Source organism: Podarcis gaigeae (assembly GCF_964106915.1).
Source record: "Podarcis gaigeae genome assembly, chromosome: W".
In the NCBI taxonomy this organism is placed as follows: domain Eukaryota; kingdom Metazoa; phylum Chordata; class Lepidosauria; order Squamata; family Lacertidae; genus Podarcis; species Podarcis gaigeae.
This window is the reverse complement of record NC_139695.1, coordinates 22,772,617-22,793,685: the sequence shown is the minus strand read 5'-3', so window position 1 is coordinate 22,793,685 and position 21,069 is coordinate 22,772,617. Positions and strand designations below refer to the sequence as shown.

The 21,069-nt window shown below is 47.0% G+C and overlaps 2 protein-coding genes and 1 long non-coding RNA gene across 3 annotated transcripts in view; 2 read left to right on the top strand and 1 right to left on the bottom strand.

Annotated features, from left to right (window-relative positions):
• LOC310835984 overlaps positions 1–21,069 on the top strand; it is a 948,096-nt gene that overhangs the window by 269,112 nt on the left and 657,915 nt on the right. The window lies entirely within an intron of this gene.
• LOC310835948 (steroidogenic factor 1-like) overlaps positions 9,110–21,069 on the bottom strand; it is a gene marked incomplete at its 5' end in the record, with an annotated part of 59,600 nt that continues 47,640 nt past the window's right edge. The window contains one exon of the mRNA XM_083720912.1: positions 9,110–9,371. Within this exon, the coding sequence (XP_083577038.1) occupies positions 9,124–9,371 (248 nt within the window). The 3' untranslated portion in view covers positions 9,110–9,123. The remainder of the gene's footprint in view (positions 9,372–21,069) is intronic.
• LOC310835980 (U6 snRNA-associated Sm-like protein LSm3) lies at positions 11,402–11,898 on the top strand (the record flags this gene model as incomplete). The annotated part of the gene is made up of 2 exons (XM_083720951.1): positions 11,402–11,652; positions 11,881–11,898. Exons 1-2 carry the CDS (start codon positions 11,407–11,409, stop codon positions 11,896–11,898), a joined length of 264 nt encoding a protein of 87 aa, XP_083577077.1. The 5' UTR covers positions 11,402–11,406.

Here is a 21,069-nt window from a genome sequence, read left to right as displayed (position 1 = left end):
CGGACTTCCTTTTTACACCTTCCCGCTTCAGAGCCAAATTTAAGTTCTTTAGGTCGATCAAAGGAATTGGTCCTTTGAACTTTCAATCTTTGCCAAATCTTACTCACGGGTTGTAGTTTAAAAGCCGAAATTTCCAAGGAAGAAAGGTCAGCGCTCTCCGGCAATAGCTGCGCGGCTTCACTCCACAGAAGTAGCAAACAACTCTCAGTGCCGCGCCACACCGTTCCGCTCCGGAGCCCCTCGCGGGGTCCCTTTGCCACTTGGGGGGGGGCGCTTCTGGCGCCTGCCGAGTCCCACGGCCACAGGCTTTCCCCACCTGCGGTTTTTTAACGGGTCTCCGCTGCGCCGTAGCGGATAAACCCAATTTCTGCGGAGCTTCTCCCTCATAGTTAAAGGGAGACCGCCATTGCCGTTGGCGCCGCCTCCGGAAGTCTTCGTCTTACACGGGGGTTTGACTCCTAGGGTTCCACGTATATGCAGAAAACTAGCATTGCTTGCACAAGATCTAGTGGGAACTTGAATGACCCTAGGACAGGCATGGCCAAACTTGGCTCTCCAGATGTTTGGGGACTACAACTCCCATCATCCCAAGCTAACAGGACCAGTGGTCAGGGATGATGGGAATTGTAGTCCCAAAACAGCTGGTGTGCCAAGTTTGGCCAAGCCTTCCCTAGGAGATCTCGCCAACAGAATGGCAAGTAGTCAGAATGCCACCACACACACACACACACGGGAGGATCCAGCAGATTTCAGGGACCCCCAAGGCCGTGACCATGAGGGTAGATGTCCTTTCCTAGCTGGTTTCACAAGCCATTGATCACATCCTTCCAAGCCCATTTTCAAAGTCTGAAGAGTTGTTGCAGAGAAAACAGGGTGCCAAATCCCCCCCCCTTGCGTAGTGTGGCTGTCTCTCACCTGGCTGTTGTAGATTGCATAGACCAGGAATATGTAGAGACCCTGTAAGAAGACAGAGGAAAGAATGACCTGGAAACAGCCGCTGGGCCAGCATCCTTGCTTTGTTAGCCCCCCAAACAGACATATAGCGAAGAAGAAGAAGAAGAAGAGGAGGAGGAGGAGGAGGAGGAGTAGTTTGGATTTGATATCCCGCTTTATCACTACCGGAAGGAGTCTCAAAGCGGCTAACATTCTCCTTTCCCTTCCTCCCCCACAACAAACACTCTGTGAGGTGAGTGGGGCTGAGAGACTTCAAAGAAGTGTGACTAGCCCAAGGTCACCCAGCAGCTGCATGTGGAGGAGCGGAGATGTGAACCCGGTTCCCCAGATTACGAATCTACCGCTCTTAACCACTACACCACACTGGCTCTCTCCCAACCAAGGCCAAATGATGTCTCTCTCCCAACCAAGGGGCAGAACTGCCCCTTTCACAAAGAGATGGGCAATTGCCAGCCCTTGGCCTGATTTCATGCAACCGTTGGCTTAATTCATCCAGGGGGAAAGGAGGACAAAATGGGGGGGGGGGGGGGAGAAAAGAGAAAGTGTGGGGATTGGTAGACAAAGTGAGAGAAAGGGTCCGGTCCATTTTTTATTCCTAGTAACTGAGACAAACTGCCTCCGACTTTGGAGGTAGAACACAGGCCAGTGTGTGTGTATGTGAACCCCCAAACCAGCCCCCTTTTAAGGCAGCGTACAGCAAAAACTAACTTTTGACGAATATGGCCTCAATATCTAGCCAAATTTTTGTTTCCCTCAGTCCCCCCACCCCTGCCCACATCCTGAAGAAGAAGAAGAGCTCTGGTGGATTCAGAAGCTTACCTCACTATTTTGTGACATTTTGTCTGGTCATAATGAAGGGCCTTTGGGCATTTTTCAAAATAAAAGTGGCACTGCATGCAGAAGTCTAACCTTCCTCTTCCTCCTCTCAGCACATTTGGCGTTTTCTGCTCTAGAGCTGGCACTTGCAACAAAGAGAGGTTCAGTGATGTCTCAAACAAATACAATACAAAAGAATTAACTGTGTGTTGTGTGAAATGACACTTCCTTTGGTCCATTTCTTTCTCTTGCATTCGGAGACAGGAAGCCACCTCAGAAGTCTCAGTTGATGAACCTTCAGAAACACAACTGCAGGCCAAGAGTTTTTCTAGTACGTCCCTCCCCCCCCCGCCAACTTAAACAACATCCTGCTCTCAAGTCCCTGAGCTCAAAAATTTCAACGGAAGATGTCTCAAAAGCCTCAAAAGGACAGTGTCTCCAGAATGATACTACTGTTTTGTAATAGTCTTCATCGGCTGGAAATAAGATACAAGGCATACAACCGATGAATGATAACAAAACTGAGCTACCTGCATACACATTGTAAAATAAAGCAGAGTATACAAAACACAATAAAAGGTACATACCCAATTTTTTTCAACAGAATATGTAAGTGAGATTCATGCTAAGGATCACTCCAATCCAATCAAACCACATTAAGTACTCCAAATTATACAAATACATATCATATAGTCCAAATATTCTACCAAATCATAAATTTTTGTTGGGGCTTCCCATGCTTCAAGTTCAGTGGGGCTCTAATCATCTTATGTTTCCAATATTTCCTTCTTTAAATCTTCCTGTTGTTATCCTTCCTTCTTTTTGTGGCCTCTGAGTTGTTTCCACCGGCGAGTTGAAATAAACAATAATGTGCTTCTGTGTGAAATTTGTATGACTCTCCTTTTTTTTGCAGCTGGTAAGTCTGTTGTTTGCAGAATGTCCTCACATGCTGGTGTTTATGCCGAATCAATCCAAAATCCTTCTCTGGTGGCAGACGCCATCTTCACTCAGTTCCGATGAAATAAAATCTGGGCGTTTGCACATTAATTTTCTCAGACAGGTTGCATCAAACATTAGTCTTTCTAGGGGAGATTTGCCAAATCAGACTTAAAGTACAGATATAATAACAAATTAAGAGCTCACCTCCCCCAAGACTATTTATCTCTGCAACTCGTTCTTATCCCGTAATGGCAGATCCCAATTAAAGAATGTGTCACATCACCCTTCTCAGAATCCGTCCAAAGTTTTTTGGTGTCTCTCCAGTGGCTAACAAGATCCCGCTTCTTTCTAATATCAATATTTGGAGAGTCTTTTATCTTCTTCCAAACGTTTCAAAAAACAAAAGCTTTAGTTATATAGTATTATTATTTCCACACAGTTAATATTTTCCCATCTCACTTGCTGTAAATAATGTAAACGGTTCTTCGGGGGAGGGGGGTTGTTAGGTATTATCGTAGTAGAAAAAGAAAAAAATTTATCCCCCCTCCTTTCTATTCTGTTCCAACATACCGGCTTAGATGTTATTCTTAGATGTTATCTTTCTGCCTCTCTGTCACTCTTGGCACCTCAGTGGCTGGCTTAATTGGCAGATTAATTACCCCTTCTTCGCTTGAAGTATGTCCAAAACTTAAATCGAAATTTTTATCTTAAGAAATGGAACTCGGTGCGCTCGCGGAGACAGCGTCCAGGAGATCCGAACTCCCTCGGGGGCTTTCCATCCAGTGCCCCCACCCCCTCCTTCTCTACAAACTTGGGGGTGGTTTGTTGGGCACCGCGGATGAGACTGCATCTTCCCTTCCACCGGGAAGAATTTGGGACGCTGATTACTCCCATCTCAGCCTCTAAATTACCTCGTGGGAGTTGGAGAAATGGTATTGTAGGCCATCCTCTGTGGCGCCCCTAGCGGAGCCCCCTGAAAATGTGGGAATTTTCCAGAGTCACTCACAAGAGGATGAAGAGGCTGAGGAAGAAGCGGAAACTGAGGATGATGATCAGAGTTCAGATTCCAGCTCAGTGGGCGGCGCTGCTGCTGATGTCAGCGACAGTGATGACACAGCAGACTACAAGAGCGCAAAGGCCTCAGTCAGACCATCTGATACATCTGACACTGAACTGGAAGAACCACTGTTCACCATTGGCCACTTTTCTCCTAAGAAAGAGGAGATGAGTGCAGAAGACTTGCGTCTAGTACGCAGATCTGAAAGGGCCACAAAAGGCAAACCTCCAAACAGATTTGCTGATGAGTTTGCTAAGACAGCAACTGCGGTTCTTGGTAGCTCAGAGAAGGTGTGGGAACCTGCAAGCTTCAAAGAGGTTCAGGTGTTAACCTCTAAAGATGCTGAACCATGACTTAATGCCATGAAGGCTGAAGTTGATTCCTTGGATAGGAACCAAACCTAGTGCCAGTAGTCCCAGGAATGAGGCTGGTTGGCAGCAAAAGGCCAAGACAGACCAGACTGGCAAGGTTGTCAGACACAAAGCCAGATTGGTCGCCAGAGGTTTTTCCTCAGGTACCAGGACAGGATTACCACGAGACCTACTCACCCACCGTCAAGTATGAGAGCATTAGGCTAATGCTCAAGATTGCTGCAGAAGAGAAACTGCATGTTTCTCATCACGATGTGAACACAGCTTTTTTGTACAGGGTTTTGGGGGAGGAACTGTATATGCTTCCACCTGATGGAGTGCAGGTACAGAAGGGAATGGCCTGTAAACTACGGAAATGCCTATATGGTCTCAAGCAGAGTGCCAAGTGTTGGAACACAAAACTCACCGAGACATTGCTTTCTCTTGGTTTTCACCAAGGCAAAGCTGATCCATGTGTGTTTGTCAAGGAGGAGGGGCAAAACAAACTGTATTGTTTATGTTTTGTTGATAATCTTCTTTTGTTTTGGAAGAAACAGGCTTTGTACGAAAGCACCCTAGCTCAGCTGAAGGAGCACTTTGACATGAAGGATCTTGGTGAGGTATCCAACTATCTTTCTTTGCAGGTGAAGAAGGACCAAACAGGTAATTTTCTGGTACACCAGACACAGAAAATTGCTGATGTATTGACCAGGCTGAATTTGGTTGATGCAAACCCAGCAGACACACCAATGGTGACAGGTTACCAGGTAGATAGTACTGCTGAAGCATTTTCTGACACCACACTGTACAGATGCATTCTAGGCAAGCTGAATTTCATTGCTAGATGTTCAAGACCTGACATAGCTGTAAGCACTAACCTGCTTAGCAGACATGCCAACAATCCTACTGTTCAGGATTGGAAAGCTCTGAAGCGCATAGCCCGCTATTTGAAAGGGACTTTGCACTACAGACTGAGGTTCACTAGTCAGAAGACTGCAGGTCTTGAAATCTTTGCAGATGCTTGCTTTGGAAGTGATACCACAGATGGTACAAGCACTTCTGGAGTATGCTACATGTACAACCATTGTCTGTTTGACTGGTTGTGCAAAAAGCAGACAACAGTAAACCTAAGTTGCTGTGAAGCAGAACTCAATGCCCTGTCATTTTCACTCATGGATTGTGAATGGTTGGTGCAACTGCTTCAGCACATCAGAGCTTCTGTGAAATGTCCTATACAGGTGTATCAAGACAATAGATCCTGTTTGGCTTTGCTGAACTCAGAGAGTTGCAAGCAAAGAACCAAATACTTGCAGATTAAATCCTTGTGTTTATACAATTCTTGTTGTCTGTCTGTATTCATTTACCACTACTGTTAGTTATATTACCATATTTTTCGCTCTATAACACACTCCCAACCATAACACGCACATAGTTTTTAGAGGAGGAAAACAAGAAAAAAAATATTCTAAACGAAACAGTGGATGTATGATTTTTGTGGTTCATGCTGTGGCCACAGACATGTGATCTGACGGTGAGTTTGGGGTAGCCCAATGCAAAAATCCTGAGGATCCATGTGGATCCGTGCTTTGTAACCACGTTTTTGCACCACTGCGGCCCCAGGCAACAGTGGGTGCATGATTTTTTTGGTGCAAGCTGTAGCCATGGACATGCTATGTGATCTGATGGTGAATTTGGGGTGACCCAGTGCAAAAATCCTGAGGATCAGTGTGGATCTGTGCTTTGTAACCATGTTTTAAGTGGGGAGGGAAGGAAAAGCACTCAAGGGACAAGGGACACGTGTGGGGTGGGTGGAGAAGGATGCTGTTAATAATGCAGAAGAGGGGTATAAGAGGAGAAGGCTCTTATAAGAGGAGTGGGGAGGAGAGAGAGACAGAGAGCCTGCTTGAAAAAACTTTGCTGCTATTTAGCGAGTGGGGAGGAGAGAGAGACATAGAGCCTGCTTGAAAAAACTTTGCTGCTATTTAGTGAGTGGGGAGGAGAGAGAGGCAGAGAGCCTGCTTGTGAAAAACTTTGCTGCAATTTAGCGAGTGGGGAGGAGAGAGAGAGACAGAGAGCCTGCTTGAAAAAGCATTGCTGCTATTTAGCGAGTGGGGAGGAGAGAGAGCCTGCTTGAAAAATCTTTGCTGCTATTTAGCGAGTGGGGAGGAGAGAGAGACAGAGAACCTGCTTGAAAAATCTTTGCTGCTATTTAGCAAGTGGGGAGGAGAGAGAGACAGAGAGCTTGCTTGAAAAATCTTTGCTGTTATTTAGCAAGTGTGGAGGAGAGAGAGCCTGCTTGAAAAAACTTTGCTGCTATTTAGCGAGTGTGGAGGAGAGAGAGACAGAGAGCCTGCTTGAAAAACCTTTGCTGCTATTTAGTGAGTGGGGAGGAGAGAGAGACAGAGAGCCTGCTTGAAAATCTTTGCTGCTATTTAGCGAGTGTGGAGGAGAGAGAGACAGAGAGCCTGCTTGTGAAAAACTTTGCTGCAATTTAGCGAGTGGGGAGGAGAGAGAGCCTGCTTGAAAAATCTTTGCTGCTATTTAGCGAGTGGGGAGGAGAGAGAGACAGAGAGCCTGCTTGAAAAATCTTTGCTGCTATTTAGCGAGTGGGGAGGAGAGAGAGACAGAGAGCCTGCTTGAAAAATCTTTGCTGTTATTTAGCGAGTGGGGAGGAGAGAGGGACAGAGAGCCTGCTTGCTTTAAAGGAGCCAACCGGACAGGAGCCGCTTACACTCATGTAAGCGGCTCCTCTCCTCTCCTTTCCCGCTTTGCTCCTTTAAAGCAAGCAGGCTCTCTGTCTCTCTCTCCTCCTCACTCAGCGGCTCTTCTCCCGCTTTGCTGTTTCAAAGCGAACCACGGAGGAGGGAAGGAAGGGGAACCATGGATCCTCTGCTCACGACTGCAGCAGATCCCCCCGCCATCCATAGGCATTCGCTCCATAACACACACAGACATTTCCCCTTATTTTCTAGGAGGAAAAAATGAGTGTTATGGTGCGAAAAATACGGTAGTTTCCTTATACATTTCCCTTCTTCTTATTTTCATTATCCATCAATGTTCTTAATCTTTCCTGTTATGAGGTCTGTTTCCAATTCTACTGGTTTTACTATTTCATCTTATCTTTCCTGTACACAAGATAAATTTCCGCCATTCTTTTTGAAATGTTTCCTCGCCCTGTTGTCGATTTTCCCCTGTTAGTTTGGCTATTTCTGCATATTCCATTACCTTCTGTCGCCATTCTTCTACTGTTGGTAATTGCTGCTGTTTCCAAACCTGGGCTCTGAAGAGCAAGTATAAATGTAAAATCTAATACAATATGTGTATGTGGAGTATCTAATTGAAAAACTAATAAAGATTATTTGGGGGAAAAGGAAAAATGGTGGCTCGTATTTTAATTCTGGTGCCCAGACAAATGCCATTGCAGAAGGCCAGCATTTGCCCACTGAAGCCAATTAGTGCAGGAGACTAATGAGTCTTTAGCTGAGGATTATGGGGAGGGTGGTGTGTGTGTGTGTGCATGCGTGTGCATGCGTGTGTGCCCCTGCCTTTCCGTACAGAGCCGGCCAACTGTCCATGCATAAGAATTGCAAACTCCCCCAAACTGCTGCTATTCCCAGGCTCACTTGTGAGGACACTATTTGAACAGCTTCAGCCATGGGAGGTCTGTAAATAGCCTGCCTACGATCTGCTGCAAAAAGATGCCCTTCAGAGAGGGAGAGAAATGTGCAGAGACAGGGATGTGGCCCTGCTGCTGGAAACTTCTTGCACCCAAGGTGTTGACCACCCATATCATGCTCTCATGGCAGGACTCAGCCCTGAACCTGTAATGTAGTGATAAATTGAGCAGAGTCTCTGATCAGGTGCAGAGTGCCTTTCTGCCTACCGCCCTGAATGGTACCCAACCAAAGATGCAGATTTTTTTGAGGAGGGGAGGAAAAGAAAACACGCACACACAGAGCTATAACTGAATTGAAAACTTTATTGGAATGTCTTATTTGGTAAGATAGTTCACCACTAACCAATGATCAGAAGGACCTTCTGAGTAAAATGTTGAGAAGGGAGACACTTAAGAGCACTTTTTATTTCAGAAGGAAAAAAACACATACAGGCAGAGCCTGGCACTTCCAAACTGTCTTCTCCAACTCTTTCAAACCAGAAGAGACACACAAAAGTAGTCCAAACATTATAGGTGGAGCGGAAAATGCTGCAAAGTGTAATCAAAACCCACAGGGAAATATATATGAGAATGCAACTAACAGATAACCAACGCAAACTATAAAAGGAGCACCGGACTTGCTCAACTCATAGCTGCAAGGCCTCGGAGAAAGGTCTCCCAAAATGAAGCCCCAAGGGGGAGAGTGGTTTCAGTGTATCTGAGGCACAACAAACTCACTCTCATGGTGGCCCATGGGCCACAGAAATCATCCTTATGGCCAACCTGGCCACTACCTGCAGAGGGACAGACGGGGTGCGGGGGCCTTCCAATGGGTAGCTGTACTGGGCCTTTTTCTCTCCATCTTTTCCCAGCCATCTAGCTAGAGGACCATGCCTGGAGAGCAGGTGGGGAGCTCGGGCAGATGCCTCCTCTCTCACACACCCTGGGAGAAGACTCCTCTCCCGCCCAGTTAGGAAAGCCAACCCCCACCCAAAGCATCCCCTAAACAGCCTCCAAGGGTAGTCCCCACACAGCTTAGTCCCATGGCTTATAGAGAGCGAGAGCCTGGAACTCAGGAGGAATCACACCAAAATGCAGGCAAGGGTTGGGGTTTGCACCCGCAGCTGCCTGGTGGGGAAACCAGGCGACCTGGAGCTTCTCTATGGCCTGTATGAAAGTCAGAACTGGGAGAGGTCGCCTGTGGGGAGGGGATGACAAGACATTCACCCTTCCCTGTCACCCTACACCCCCCCAATCCCGGGGCCTGACCTATCTGCCACCACCCTTGCACCTCTGCTGCCGTGAGTCTCTTCCCCAGACGAAGGGGGGACAGAGAGCCTTGCTTTGCGCTCTCAAGTCCGCTTGGCGTGGAGCATTTGAATCAGGAGGCTGTTGCAGGGCACGTCCCCGCTCAGGTGCTTGTGGTACAGGTACTCCTCCGCTTGCATGCTCAGGGACCGGACGTCGGCCAGCTGCATCAGAAGCTGGCGGAACTTGTCTGTGGCGTGTGGGTAGTTGCATAGGGTGTACTCCATCAGGGCTGTGTTGGCCTTTTCCTGGGCTTCCTTCACCACACTTGAATTCTCCACGAATTTCACATCTGCAGCAGGGGGGAGGGGGAGGGGAAATAAGGGGAGGATGCATTGAATGGGGTAACCTCTCTTGAATGGAAGGACTTCCTCCTTATGCAACAACAGCAGCAAGAATACTTATAGCGAAGTATTGGAAGACACAAGATCTACCCACCCGGGAAGAATGGCAGATGAAGGTGATGGACTATATGGAACTGGCGGAAATGACTGGCAGAATCGGAGACCAGGGAGAAGAGTCAGTAGAAGAAGATTGGAAGAAATTTAAAGACTATCTACAGAAACACTGTGAAATTAAGGAATGCTAAAAGGATGTTGGAATGATGTAATGTGGTTTTTGCAGTAATGCTATATAGGGTTAAGGAAGAATGGATTGTTAACAGGTCAGAATGTAAAGTTACAATATATTAAGATAAATTAGTAAGATAAAAACAAGAATGGAAAGGATTTGCTGAAATAATCAATTGAACTAGAATACAAAAAAGGGAGGTGTGAGGAGGTCAAGGAAACAAGTAAATGAAAGACAAGACATGGAAAGATGGATTTTTTTTTAATTGTTTCTACTTTTTCTGTATTTTGTATTTTCTGTTTTTCTTTTTCTTTATTTTTGTATTTTTTTGAAACTTTAATAAATATTATTTTTTTTAAAAAATGGAAGGACTTCCTCCTGGGCACACAGGCCCCAAACATGGAAGGTGTCGCTTGCAAAGCTCGCACAAGCCATCGGCTGATATCTGCAAAATGGCTGAGGTTGATGGAGAGGCTCCCCTGTGAGGAGAGCCTGCAGCGGTCGGGGCTTTTCAGTGTAGAGAAAAGGGGACCGGAGGCGACCTGACGGAAGCATAAACAATTGCATGTGGTGTGGAGAAAGCGGAGTTTTCCCCCTCCCTCTCACATGATGACGCCAGAACTTGTGGGCATCCAATGAGGCTGAATGTTGGAAGATTCAGGACAGAGAAAAAGAAGTAGTTCTTCAAGCAGCGCAACATTAAACTATGGAACTCCCTCCCACAGCAGGCAATGATGGCCACCAATTTGGAGAGCCTTGATGGAGGTTTGGACAAATCCATGGAGGAGGAGGAGACGAGCCACAATTACTGCGCTCTGCCTCCATGGTCAGAGGCAGTGACGCTTCTGAATACCAGATGCAGGAAACCACAGGAGGGGAGATCTGCTCTTGTGCAAGGATCCTGCTTGCTGGTTTCCCACAAGCATCTAGTCAGCCAGAGGATAGAACAGGACTAGATAGCACATTGGCATGATCCAGCTAATGGCTCTTCCTACCTTCATAAGCTTCATCTGGCCATCTGCCTGGATGAACAGGGTCTGACCTTGCCAGCCTTATGCTTTGCAGATGAGCATCAGGCTGGTAAAGGTTATGCAAGATAAATAAACCATATCTGACAAGCGATCTTCTTCTTATTTTCTGATGTTCTCTAAACAAACGTTCACTTCAAAGCCACTCTGTTGTGTTCCTCTCTAAACACCAGCTGGAGGGATTGGGGCTTAATCTGTTTGGCCTTCCCAGGTGAAAAGAGGGCTCAGCTGACATGGAAACCATGATCCAAGGTGCCTCAAGCAGCTCAGCCAAAGAACAAGGGGTAGGAGGATGAGAGAGACGGGTGTGAAGGTGCAGTGATAAGCACATCCCTCTTAAGCTGTCGCCCACCTGCCTGAAAATGTGCCTGCTCTATGCACACTGCTCTTGAAAACTCGGCAAAAGCTACCAATGCAAACTTCCTTCCTTGGGCCTGACTTCATCTGTGGGGCGAGCAGGGGGGCCACTGGGGGAGGGCAGGGGCCAAGCAACAGCAGTGGGAGGGGGCTTTAGCTCAATGGTGGGCGGCCACCTGTTCCTCCTATTCTTGCCACACTCACAAGGGGGAGATGAGATAGGGCCTTTTCAAGGCTAACTGGGAAGACACAGCGGGCCTTCTGGGGGTGTCGCCAATATCTCTCCTCCCTCCCTCTCACTTCCAACACTCAGCCTAGAACCACAGAATTCTGGCCTCACCTCCAAAAGAGTATTGGAGGGGCTTTGAAAAAATGGCGGACGAGGTGGAGCAGCAACAAACCACAAATACTGTAGAAGAGCCCTTGGATCTCATCAAGCTTAGTCTTGATGAACGAATTGATGTAAAAATGAGAAATGACCGAAAACTTCGAGGCAGATTATTTGCTTGTTACCAGCACTTAAATAAGATTTTGGGTGATGTTGAGGAGACTGTGACAACAATAGAAATGGATGAAGAAACCTATGAAGAGATTTATAAATCTACCAAAAGGAATACAGTGGTACCTCGGGTTAAGTACCTAATTCGTTCCGGAGGTCCGCTCTTAACCTGAAACTGTTCTTAACCTGAAGCACCACTTTAGCTAATGGGGCCTCCTGCTGTCGCCGCGCCGCCAGAGCACGATTTCTGTTCTCAGCCTGAAGCAAAGTTATTAACCCGAGGTACTATTTCTGGGTTAGCGGAGTCTGTAACCTGAAGCGTATGTAACCCAAGGTACCACTGTATTCCGATGCTGTTTGTCTGAGGAGATGGAGTTGTACTTGTAGCTCCTCCATTGTGGGTTGGCTGAAACCATGAAGAAAATGGTCATTGTTTCAAAAATGTTGGACCTCTGGACACTGTATTCTGATACCCTTAAACATTAAGATTCTGCCCTTAATTCTGAAAGACCATCCAAACCTGATTTGTTGTGAAGGAGTAAGATCATTTGGCATATAAGTTGATATAAGGGTCTCCCCCCGAAATAACTTAAGTGCAGGTGTCTTTATGTGTCAGATCAGTGGATATAACCATTCTAGTTGCTCTTGTGGCCGCTGATCTTTTTAAAGAAATAAATCTGTTTGGGGTTTTTTTGTATGTATGTGTTTATAAGCACTTTTCCCATTGGGGGGGGGGGGAGGGCATTGTGTGGGATGTGAAACACAAAAGCAGTCAAGTACAACATTCCTAGAGTGAACATGTTTACACATAGGGAGGAATGTTTGTTCAGCCAGCAGGTAAACTTCCTGTTTCCTTCTGGGCTGGGACAGACTTCCTTTGCATGTGACTAGAGGTGGGTGTGGCCTCACCTGAGCAGGTAATGACAAAAGCACAGGGCAGGGCAGCCATCTCTCTCCTTTTGACTACATGCATCGAAGAAGCAACATTTGCTTTAGCCAAAGATGCCCTCTTGGCTTCCAGCCAAGAGATGACAAAGGGACTGTCTTCTTATGAGATAGTTTCCAGGTATATGTTACTTTTCTAAGCTAAGTCTGCCTTCTGGAATCCTATTGTGAACAGAATGATATGTGAGTAAACTCTCTTTATACTTTTATAGAAGATTGTGTCGTGTCTTATCTTTTATGAGGGAATAAGGGGAAAATACCAGAACAGTTATTATAGAGGGTTTAGCAAGCCTGAGCAAATGCATCCGCTGCAAGTTAAAAGGGAGAATGTTACTCTGCTAAATTGTGAACTTGTTAACACATGTTGGAAAGGCTATTATCAGACAATATATCCTCTCCTGCATCCCTGAACATTCCCACACATTAGAAAAGGTTCAGAAAATGGCCGTCAGAATGACCAAGGGGAGGATGGAGCAACAGATGGAGGCTGCAGCACTGAGGACTTTTAGATTTGGAGAAAAGGTGAGTAAGAGGCAGCGTGGCAGAAGTGTATAAAATGATGGAAGGCACAAAGGAAAGAGAACGTTTTTCTCCCTCTCTCAAAACAAGAGAACTCCAACGAAGCTGGAGTTTGCTGGCACTGAAGGACAGCAGCACTCCAGAGCCTCAGGCAAAGCACATTCCAAGCACTGCATGGAGATGCCACTCACTGAACCTGGGATTGAACCTGGGACCTCCTGCAGGTGAAGCAGGTGCTCTCCTGCAAAACTACAGGATTTCCCTTAAAAACAATAGTGAGATTTCAGTCCTCAGGGTTCTGAAGAAAGGGCTGGTTTAAATAGGGATGGAGGAAGCTGCTTCACTCACCCACCCACCTAGATCAGTACTGTCTATTTCAGATCTGAAATTGTATCACGATGCAGTTTGTCTCGCCTGGATTTGGGAATGGCTAACATTAAAAAACACCGACTTGCTGGATCTAGAAGGATTCAATAACAGATACGGCTGGCATGCCCATCTGGGATATGAGAAGGTCCACAAAGGGTTTTTGAACCACGTGATCAGGAAATTGCTTTACATGGTGCGGGCCAAATATAAGGACTTACTAGAACCAAAAACGCCATGGTGGCTGTCCCCGGCAGAAGCGTTCTCAGTTTAAAAAAACAGCATGAGAGAAGTAATTGGGCAACTTATAAAGACTTATTGGAAGAAAAAGAAAATAAGCTAAAGAAAATAAGAAATTTGAAGCAATTCAGACACATTTGATTGATTGGTTGCAGTATTTTCAGTTAAATGAAACATTCCAAAAGGACAAACAGAAAGGCTTTTCCACAGAAATTTCAAGATTTCCACGTACCTACGGGACCGCCTCTCCTGGTATGCACCATGGAGGACCTTAAGGTCCACAAATGACAACATTTTGGAGGTCCCAAGTCGCAAGGTGGTTAGATTGGTCTCAACTAGGGCCAGGGCCTTTTCAGTATTGGCCCCGACTTGGGGGAACGCTCTGTCACAATAAACTAGGGCCCTGCGGGACTTGACATCTTTCCGTAGGGTCTGCAAGACAGAGTTGTTTTGTCTGGCCTTTGGTTTGGTCTCAGTCTGACCCTTACGTTTCCCTCCCCTTACGGTTTTGATCTATGGGCTACTTTTAAAATGAGGCTGCATTTTAAATTGCATTTTAACCTGCATTTTAAATTGGTCGCCCCCCCCCCCGCCATTATGTTTTTATTGTAATTTTACTGGTGTTAGCTGCCCTGAGCCCTGCTCTGGCCAGGGAGGGTGGGGTACAAATAATAATAATTACTATTAATACTGTTTAATAAACACACACACACAAACACTCTCTAACATGTACAGGTGCCTCCTTGACTGGGAGGTCAGGGAGGAAGAAGTAAAATCTGTCATGGTACAATGGGCCAGAGATTTTGGGCACAACATCCAGATGGAATCATGGGAGAGGTTGTGGAAGGAGGACCTAAAATTCACAGCGTGCTACGATTTGAAAGAGAATTTCATGAAGATGCTCTACAGATGGTACTTAACACCTGTAAAACTGGCCAAAATGTATAAATCTAGATCAAACATCTGTTGGAGATGCAAGGAGGCGGAAGGCACCATGATCCACGTGTGGTGGAACGGCAAAAAAATCAGGGAATTTTGGGAAACAATCTACAATGAACTTAAAAAATTGTTTAAATGTTCCTTCCCAAAGAGGCCCGAAGCCTTCTTGCTAGACATAATGAGCAATGAAATCCCTAAACAGGTAAGGAAAATCTTTATGTATGCGGTAACAGCAGCTAGGATTCTAATTGCTAAAGTATGGAAAGGAGATTCTATTCCCTCAAAATTAGACTGGCAAAATAAAATGCTAGAATATGCAGAACTAGCAAGATTCTGAGACCATACAGATCAAGTATTTAATAAAGAGTGGAATATCTACAGAGAATATTTAAACAAACATTGTAATAACATAAATTCTTTGGCAGGCCTGGATTGATTTCAGCATGAATTAAGAAATCATTACAGAATTAAAATAACAGAAGAACTTAGGAGAGAAAAAGTTAAGTGCGCAGCGCAATGAAATTTAGGAACCACAGTGGGGGGACCGGAAGTTACGTTAGAATTAGCGATGGATGAACTTAATCTTTTCTTTTTCGGTGTGTACGTATGGTGTAGGGAGTATTAATTACTGGATTGCCCTTTGTGGCTTGATGCATCTTGTTTTGTTTTGTATTTGTTTTGTAATGTTATGTTTTTAAAATTAATAAAGCATGGGGGGATTCTTAAAAAAAAGGATCAGTACTGTCTACACGTACTGGCAGCCATGGCTCTCCACAGCAGGAGATATTTAGCCCCCTCCCAGGCCTACCTACCTGGAGATGCTGCTGAGGATTGAACCCAGGACCTCCTGCACACAAAGCGGAAGCTCTTCCACTGAGCTATTGCCCTCCCCCAGGAGCCTTTTTGCAAATCTGCTTTTCCTCGAGATCCCTTCCTAGAACCTTCTCTGGAGAAGTGGCTGTTAGAATTCCTGATCTATGATTTCAGTCATGGGATTGTTTATCACATGACGGTATATGTTTTGACTCCACAGAGTGGGAAGTGACGGCGGCAGGGTGTTTGTGTCACTGTGTTCCATGAAGTGGGACTATTGTCCTTTGTTCTTTTCCTCTTTGCTGTCTGATGCTAGAGAGGGAGGGAGCCATGTTGCAGTGCTCCGTGTGTGTTTATACTGTATGTAAATAAAGTACAGTGGTACCTCGGGTTACATACGCTTCAGGTTGCATACTCCGCTAACCCAGAATTAGTACCTCGGGTTAAGAACTTTGCTTCAGGATGAGAACAGAAATCGTGCTCTGGCAGCGCGGCGGCAGCAGGAGGCCCCATTAGCTAAAGTGGTGCTTCAGGTTAAGAACAGTTCCAGGTTAAGAACGGACCTCCAGAACAAATTAAGTACTTAACCCGAGGTACCACTGTAGATTAGCCAAAATGCTGAGTTGCTGAGGTCTGTTACGCAATGCTGCGAAGACTCTGCGGATCCCTAAGTGTGCCAATGTCGGCTGGCATCGGTCGCTGTGATGTTCGGGCTGAAGAAAGCTTATGAAGCTCCCGAACAAAAGACCAGGAGGGGGAGAACATGCCAGTCAGGCATGTGTCTCTGCCAGGGTCCTACTCGAGTGTAGGCTGAACTCCTGACAGTGGCAAGCTTTCATTTTGTAGACTCTCAAGGCATCCAGCAACAATATTGGAGATGGGGGCACCATGAGTGGCAGCCCTCCTTCAGGGCCCAGATTTGCTGTCAAAAGGCCCTCAAGTGTCCGCCAATGTCTCAAGAGACATCTCCTTCCCCCAGGGGTCTTGCAGACAACTGTGGACAGCCTGGCTTCAGTGGCACCTCACCCTAAGGCTTGCACACAGTTCCCAGGGGATACAACCGAGCCTAACCACCTGTAACTGAAAACAACAACAACATATTGCTTCCTGCTGCATCCCACCTGGGTAGAATTTTAGGCTGTAGGGTCCTTGGGGCAGGGACCTGCCCTTGTGTCCTCTGTAAAGCAGTTCTGGAAGGCCTGGTGCCCTCCAAACATTGCTGGACACACTGCTCCCATAGTCCCTGACCAGGCTGCCCACGGCTGATGGCAGTTAGAGAACTGCATGGCTCCCATCCCTATAAAAACACTCAGGACATGCTTCTCTCAGCCGTGCCAAGTTCTGGATCCAGCCCAACTAAAGGCCAACAAGGCCTTCCCAAAAGGTTGTAGTCCAACGACATCTGGGGACCCACAGGTGGAGAACCAGCTGGAAAGAGCAGGAGGAGAGAGGGCACTCTCTGGCGCTTGGGCCCTGCTTGTGGGTTTCCCATAATGGGCATCTCACTGGCCACTGCGAGAACAGAACGCAGGGCGGGGAGGGCCACTGGTCCCATCCTGCCTCAGGGCTCTTTTGACATTCCCCTGACCTGGGCCTTGTGCTTAGCAGTTGAAGTGCTGACTGCCCCCTTTCATTTCTGAGTCACTGCTGGGATAATCAGGCACGCAATTATGGAATCTCTTCATCTGCATAACATTACAGTCATACCTCTTGTTACATTCGGTTCAGGTTACGTTCTTTCAGGATACGTACCGCGGCGACCAGGAAATAACGGAATGGGTTACTTCCGTGTTTTGCCGCTCGCGCATGCGCACTCAAAATGACATCACGCGCATACACAGACGTGGCGACCTGCGCACGCGCAGACACAGGTTGTATTTTGCTCAGGTTGTGAACGGGGCTTCGGAACGGATCCCATTTGCAACCAGAGGTACCACTGTATTGTGATTTTCATTTTCAGGAGAAAGAGGGGGGGACACGCAGTCCTCACACTCACACACCCTAGAAGTTACGCTGCTAAAGCCTTCTCTTCCCTACCATCCCCCCCCCCCCAAACACACACACTTTGAGGTGGCACAAAAATAGAGGGTTCGTCTTGATCAACTCACCTGGTTTGGAGAAGAAACCCTATTCACGATTTAATTGAATATTTGAATAATCTTTTCATTCCTGTAAGGCATAAAGAATGTTGTCCAAATAACATTGACGCACTCCACTGAGAGAGAGCGGCCGCAAAGACTCCGTCCTGCGACAAAAGCCGCCTCACACACAGGCAGAGCTGCCGGGACCATTTCTATGCCCTTAAGAGTTCTTTGCATTCAGTGCCGCTTTTGTCTGCTGGAGGCGTCAGATAAATTGCAATCGCTTAAGGGAATGCAGGCGCACAAAAGCCGCTCTTGCTCCATGTTAAATAGTGGGGAAGATGGATGAAGGACACAGCTCTGTTAGATTCACAGCTCTCTATTACAGCAGTTAGAACTGCTCCTGGAGTCAGAGTGACTGCAGCCTAGCTGGCTGCTTTATATTATACTAAGTAACTTGTAACAGTAACAACTCCCAACTAGCTAACCAGTCAGTGAGCGACAGTTCTCAGTCCTTCATTTGCATATTGGTGGCCCTGAGTGAGAACTGCAGCTAATCTTAATACAGTCATACCTCGGATTACAGACGCTTCAGGTTGTGTTTTTTGGGGTTGCGGACCGCCGAAACCCGGAAGTACCAGAACGGGTTACTTCCGGGTTTCGCCGCTCATGCCTGCATAGACACTCAAAATGACATCACGTGCATGCGCAGAAGCGGCGAATTGCGACCCACGCGTGTGCAGACACGCAGACGCAGGTTGCATTCTGCTCATGTTGCAAACGGGGCTCCGGAACGGATCCCGTTCGCAACCAGAGGTACCACTCTACAGTCATACCTCGGGTTACAGACGCTTCAGGTTGTGTTTTTTGGGGTTGCAGGCGACCGAAACCTGGAAGCACCGGAATGCAGTCGCGCATGAATCGCAATCCGTTGGAAGAACGGGAAATTCACACAGGATTATTATATTTGCTTATCGGCTTAAGGAGACTAACAGAAGAGATCGTAAAAGAAAAAGAGAAATTACATGAACAAGATGTGATGTGGAAACACCAAGATAAGACTGGATAGAATTATGAACTTTGTCTGGACTGATTGGGACTGATTTGGACATTAACGCAGTAATAAGAAGATGATTTGAATCCCCCTTTGGATCTTGAAGTATGGGTTCCCCCAACAAAATTTAAAAATTTGGCTTTGTAATTTGGAATTTATGTGATGTGATTTAATTTGATGTAATTGGCCAGTTAATAAAAATTATTTTTTTAAAAAAATGAATCGCAATCCGTGCGTGTGCAGACGTGCCGCTGCGGGTTGCGGACGTGCCTCCCGCACGGATCATGTTCGCAACCCGAGCGTCCACTGTACATAACACTTTGCATCCCCTCGAGTGGCTGGCTGGAGAATGGAAGTCAGGCCGGCACATGTGGAGGGGGGGTGTTGATCCATTAAGCTTCTATTAAGCCCTTCTGGAGAACAAAGCTAACCTGTGCCGCCCCTCATAAATATTGCTGTTCAGAGGAGCCCTAATTTTAATTAAACCTCTTTTACCTGCTCATGAGAAAAATCTATTTAGACTCAAATGGCGCCCTTTCCTCCCCCTCTCGCACGGGCGCGCACACACACACAGATGCCAAGTGCAGCTGGAGGGAGAAAGAGAGAGAGACATTCTTTTCTTCAGGGCAAATACAGCCGGCATATATAAGCGAGGAGGTGGCAGCTCCCGTACAGCCGAGCCTGCAGAGGGCACATGGCTTGCAGCATAATTGGCACCACGCTCAGAGAGGGAAGTTGGGCACGGGGCATGGGCAGAGGGCAACCTTTTGTTCCTGATTTTCTTCGGTGAAGGAGAAAAGCTTCCACACCGGCAGGTGGATGTTTTAACGCAATGCGCAAAAAGGGAAGGGAAGGCATCATGGAGGCGGGGGGGGGGGGCGGGGGTCCTTTGCCGCAAAGCCAAAGAGAAACACCAGTTGCTGAAAACCCACAGGAGAAGAGAGTGCACTGGCACTCAGGTCCTGCCTATGGGCTGCCCATTGGGGCATCTTTGAGACCAGGGTTCTGGACTCGAAGGGCCCCCTTTGGCCTGACCCAAGTGAAGAGCTTGTCTTATATGCTCTGAAGAAGATCATTTGACCCAGAATTCTTCCGGAAGGAAAGGAAGCCCTTCTTCATACAGTGCATGATTAAACTATGGAACGCTCTCCCCTAGGAGGCAGTGATGGCCACCAACTTAGATGGCTTTAGAAGAGGATTTGACAGATTCGTGGAGGAGGAGGAGAGGGCTATCAAAGGCTAGTACAAAAGCTACTACAAAGGTTATCTCCCGCTTGGACTACTGCAATGCGCTCTATGTGGGGCTACCTTTGAAAGTGACCCAGAAACTACAACTAATCTAGAATGCAGCAGCCAGACTGGAGACTGGGAGCGGCCGCCGAGACCACATAACACCAGTCCTGAAAGACCTAGATTGGCTCCCAGTATGTTTCCAAGCACAATTGAAAGTGTTGGTGCTGACCTTTAAAGCCCTAAATGGCCTCGGTTCAGGATATCTGAAGGAGCGTCTCCACCCCCATCGTTCTGCCCAGACACTGAGGTCCAGCGCCAAGGGCCTTCTGGCGGTTCCCTCACTGTGAGAAGCCAAGTTACAGGGAACCAGGCAGAGGGCCTTCTTGGTAGTGGCACCCACCCTGTGGGACGCCCTCCCACCAGGTGTCAAAGAGAACAACAACTACCAGACTTTTAGAAGACATCTGAAGGCAGCCCTGTTTAGGGAAGCTTTTAATGTTTGATGCATTACTGTATTTTAATATTTTGTTGGAAGCCGCCCAGAGTGGCTGGGGAAGCCCAGCCAGATGGGCGGGGTATAAATAATAAATGATGATGATGATGATTAGTCACAATGGTTATGCTCCGCTTCCACTGCCTTTGCTCAGTTCCCGAGCTTGAAACCTTGTTCTCTTTGGGAATGGGGACGGCTGCAGTTCCTGTTGCTTTGCACCATGTGGCTAAGGGACAAGGCAGGGAATTGGTGGTATTCAGAATCTTTTGAGTATGCTAAATCTGAAGCAGCCAAACCTGCAACGTTCTTTTGTCTGTTTATGGAGCTCGTGCTTTGAGTTCAAGATCAAGGAGCTAGAAGAGCTGTGTGTGTCTATACCAGTTCTTCATTTCCATTATTGCTCAAGTTGCAACCTTTAGCTAGCGGTTCTGACTTCCATACCCTAGTCTCTTGACCACTACAGGAAGCGTCCCTAGAGGGATGCCGTACAGAATGTACCATGAAACCGTTTCACAGCTGTGCCACTCTGCAGCTGGGTCATAACTGGCTGATGGGAGGCAGGTCCATAGCTAGGGGGTAGTGAGGTGGCCCCCCGCCAGGGGTGCAGGTGATGGGAGGGGCCTCAAAATTGGCTAAAAATATGTCCATAAATATAAATATTGATTATTGCCTCATAAGAATAGAGAGTGAATTGAATTTGGGGGGGGGGGGAGAGGTGGAAAGAAGAGCTAATTTGTCCATGGCTAGGGGGCGCAAGATCACCTAGCTATAGCTCTGGCAGGAGGGAAGAGTGTTCATGTGCTCAAGCCCTGCTTGTGGGTTTTCCACAGGAGCACCTGGCTGGCCAATGAGG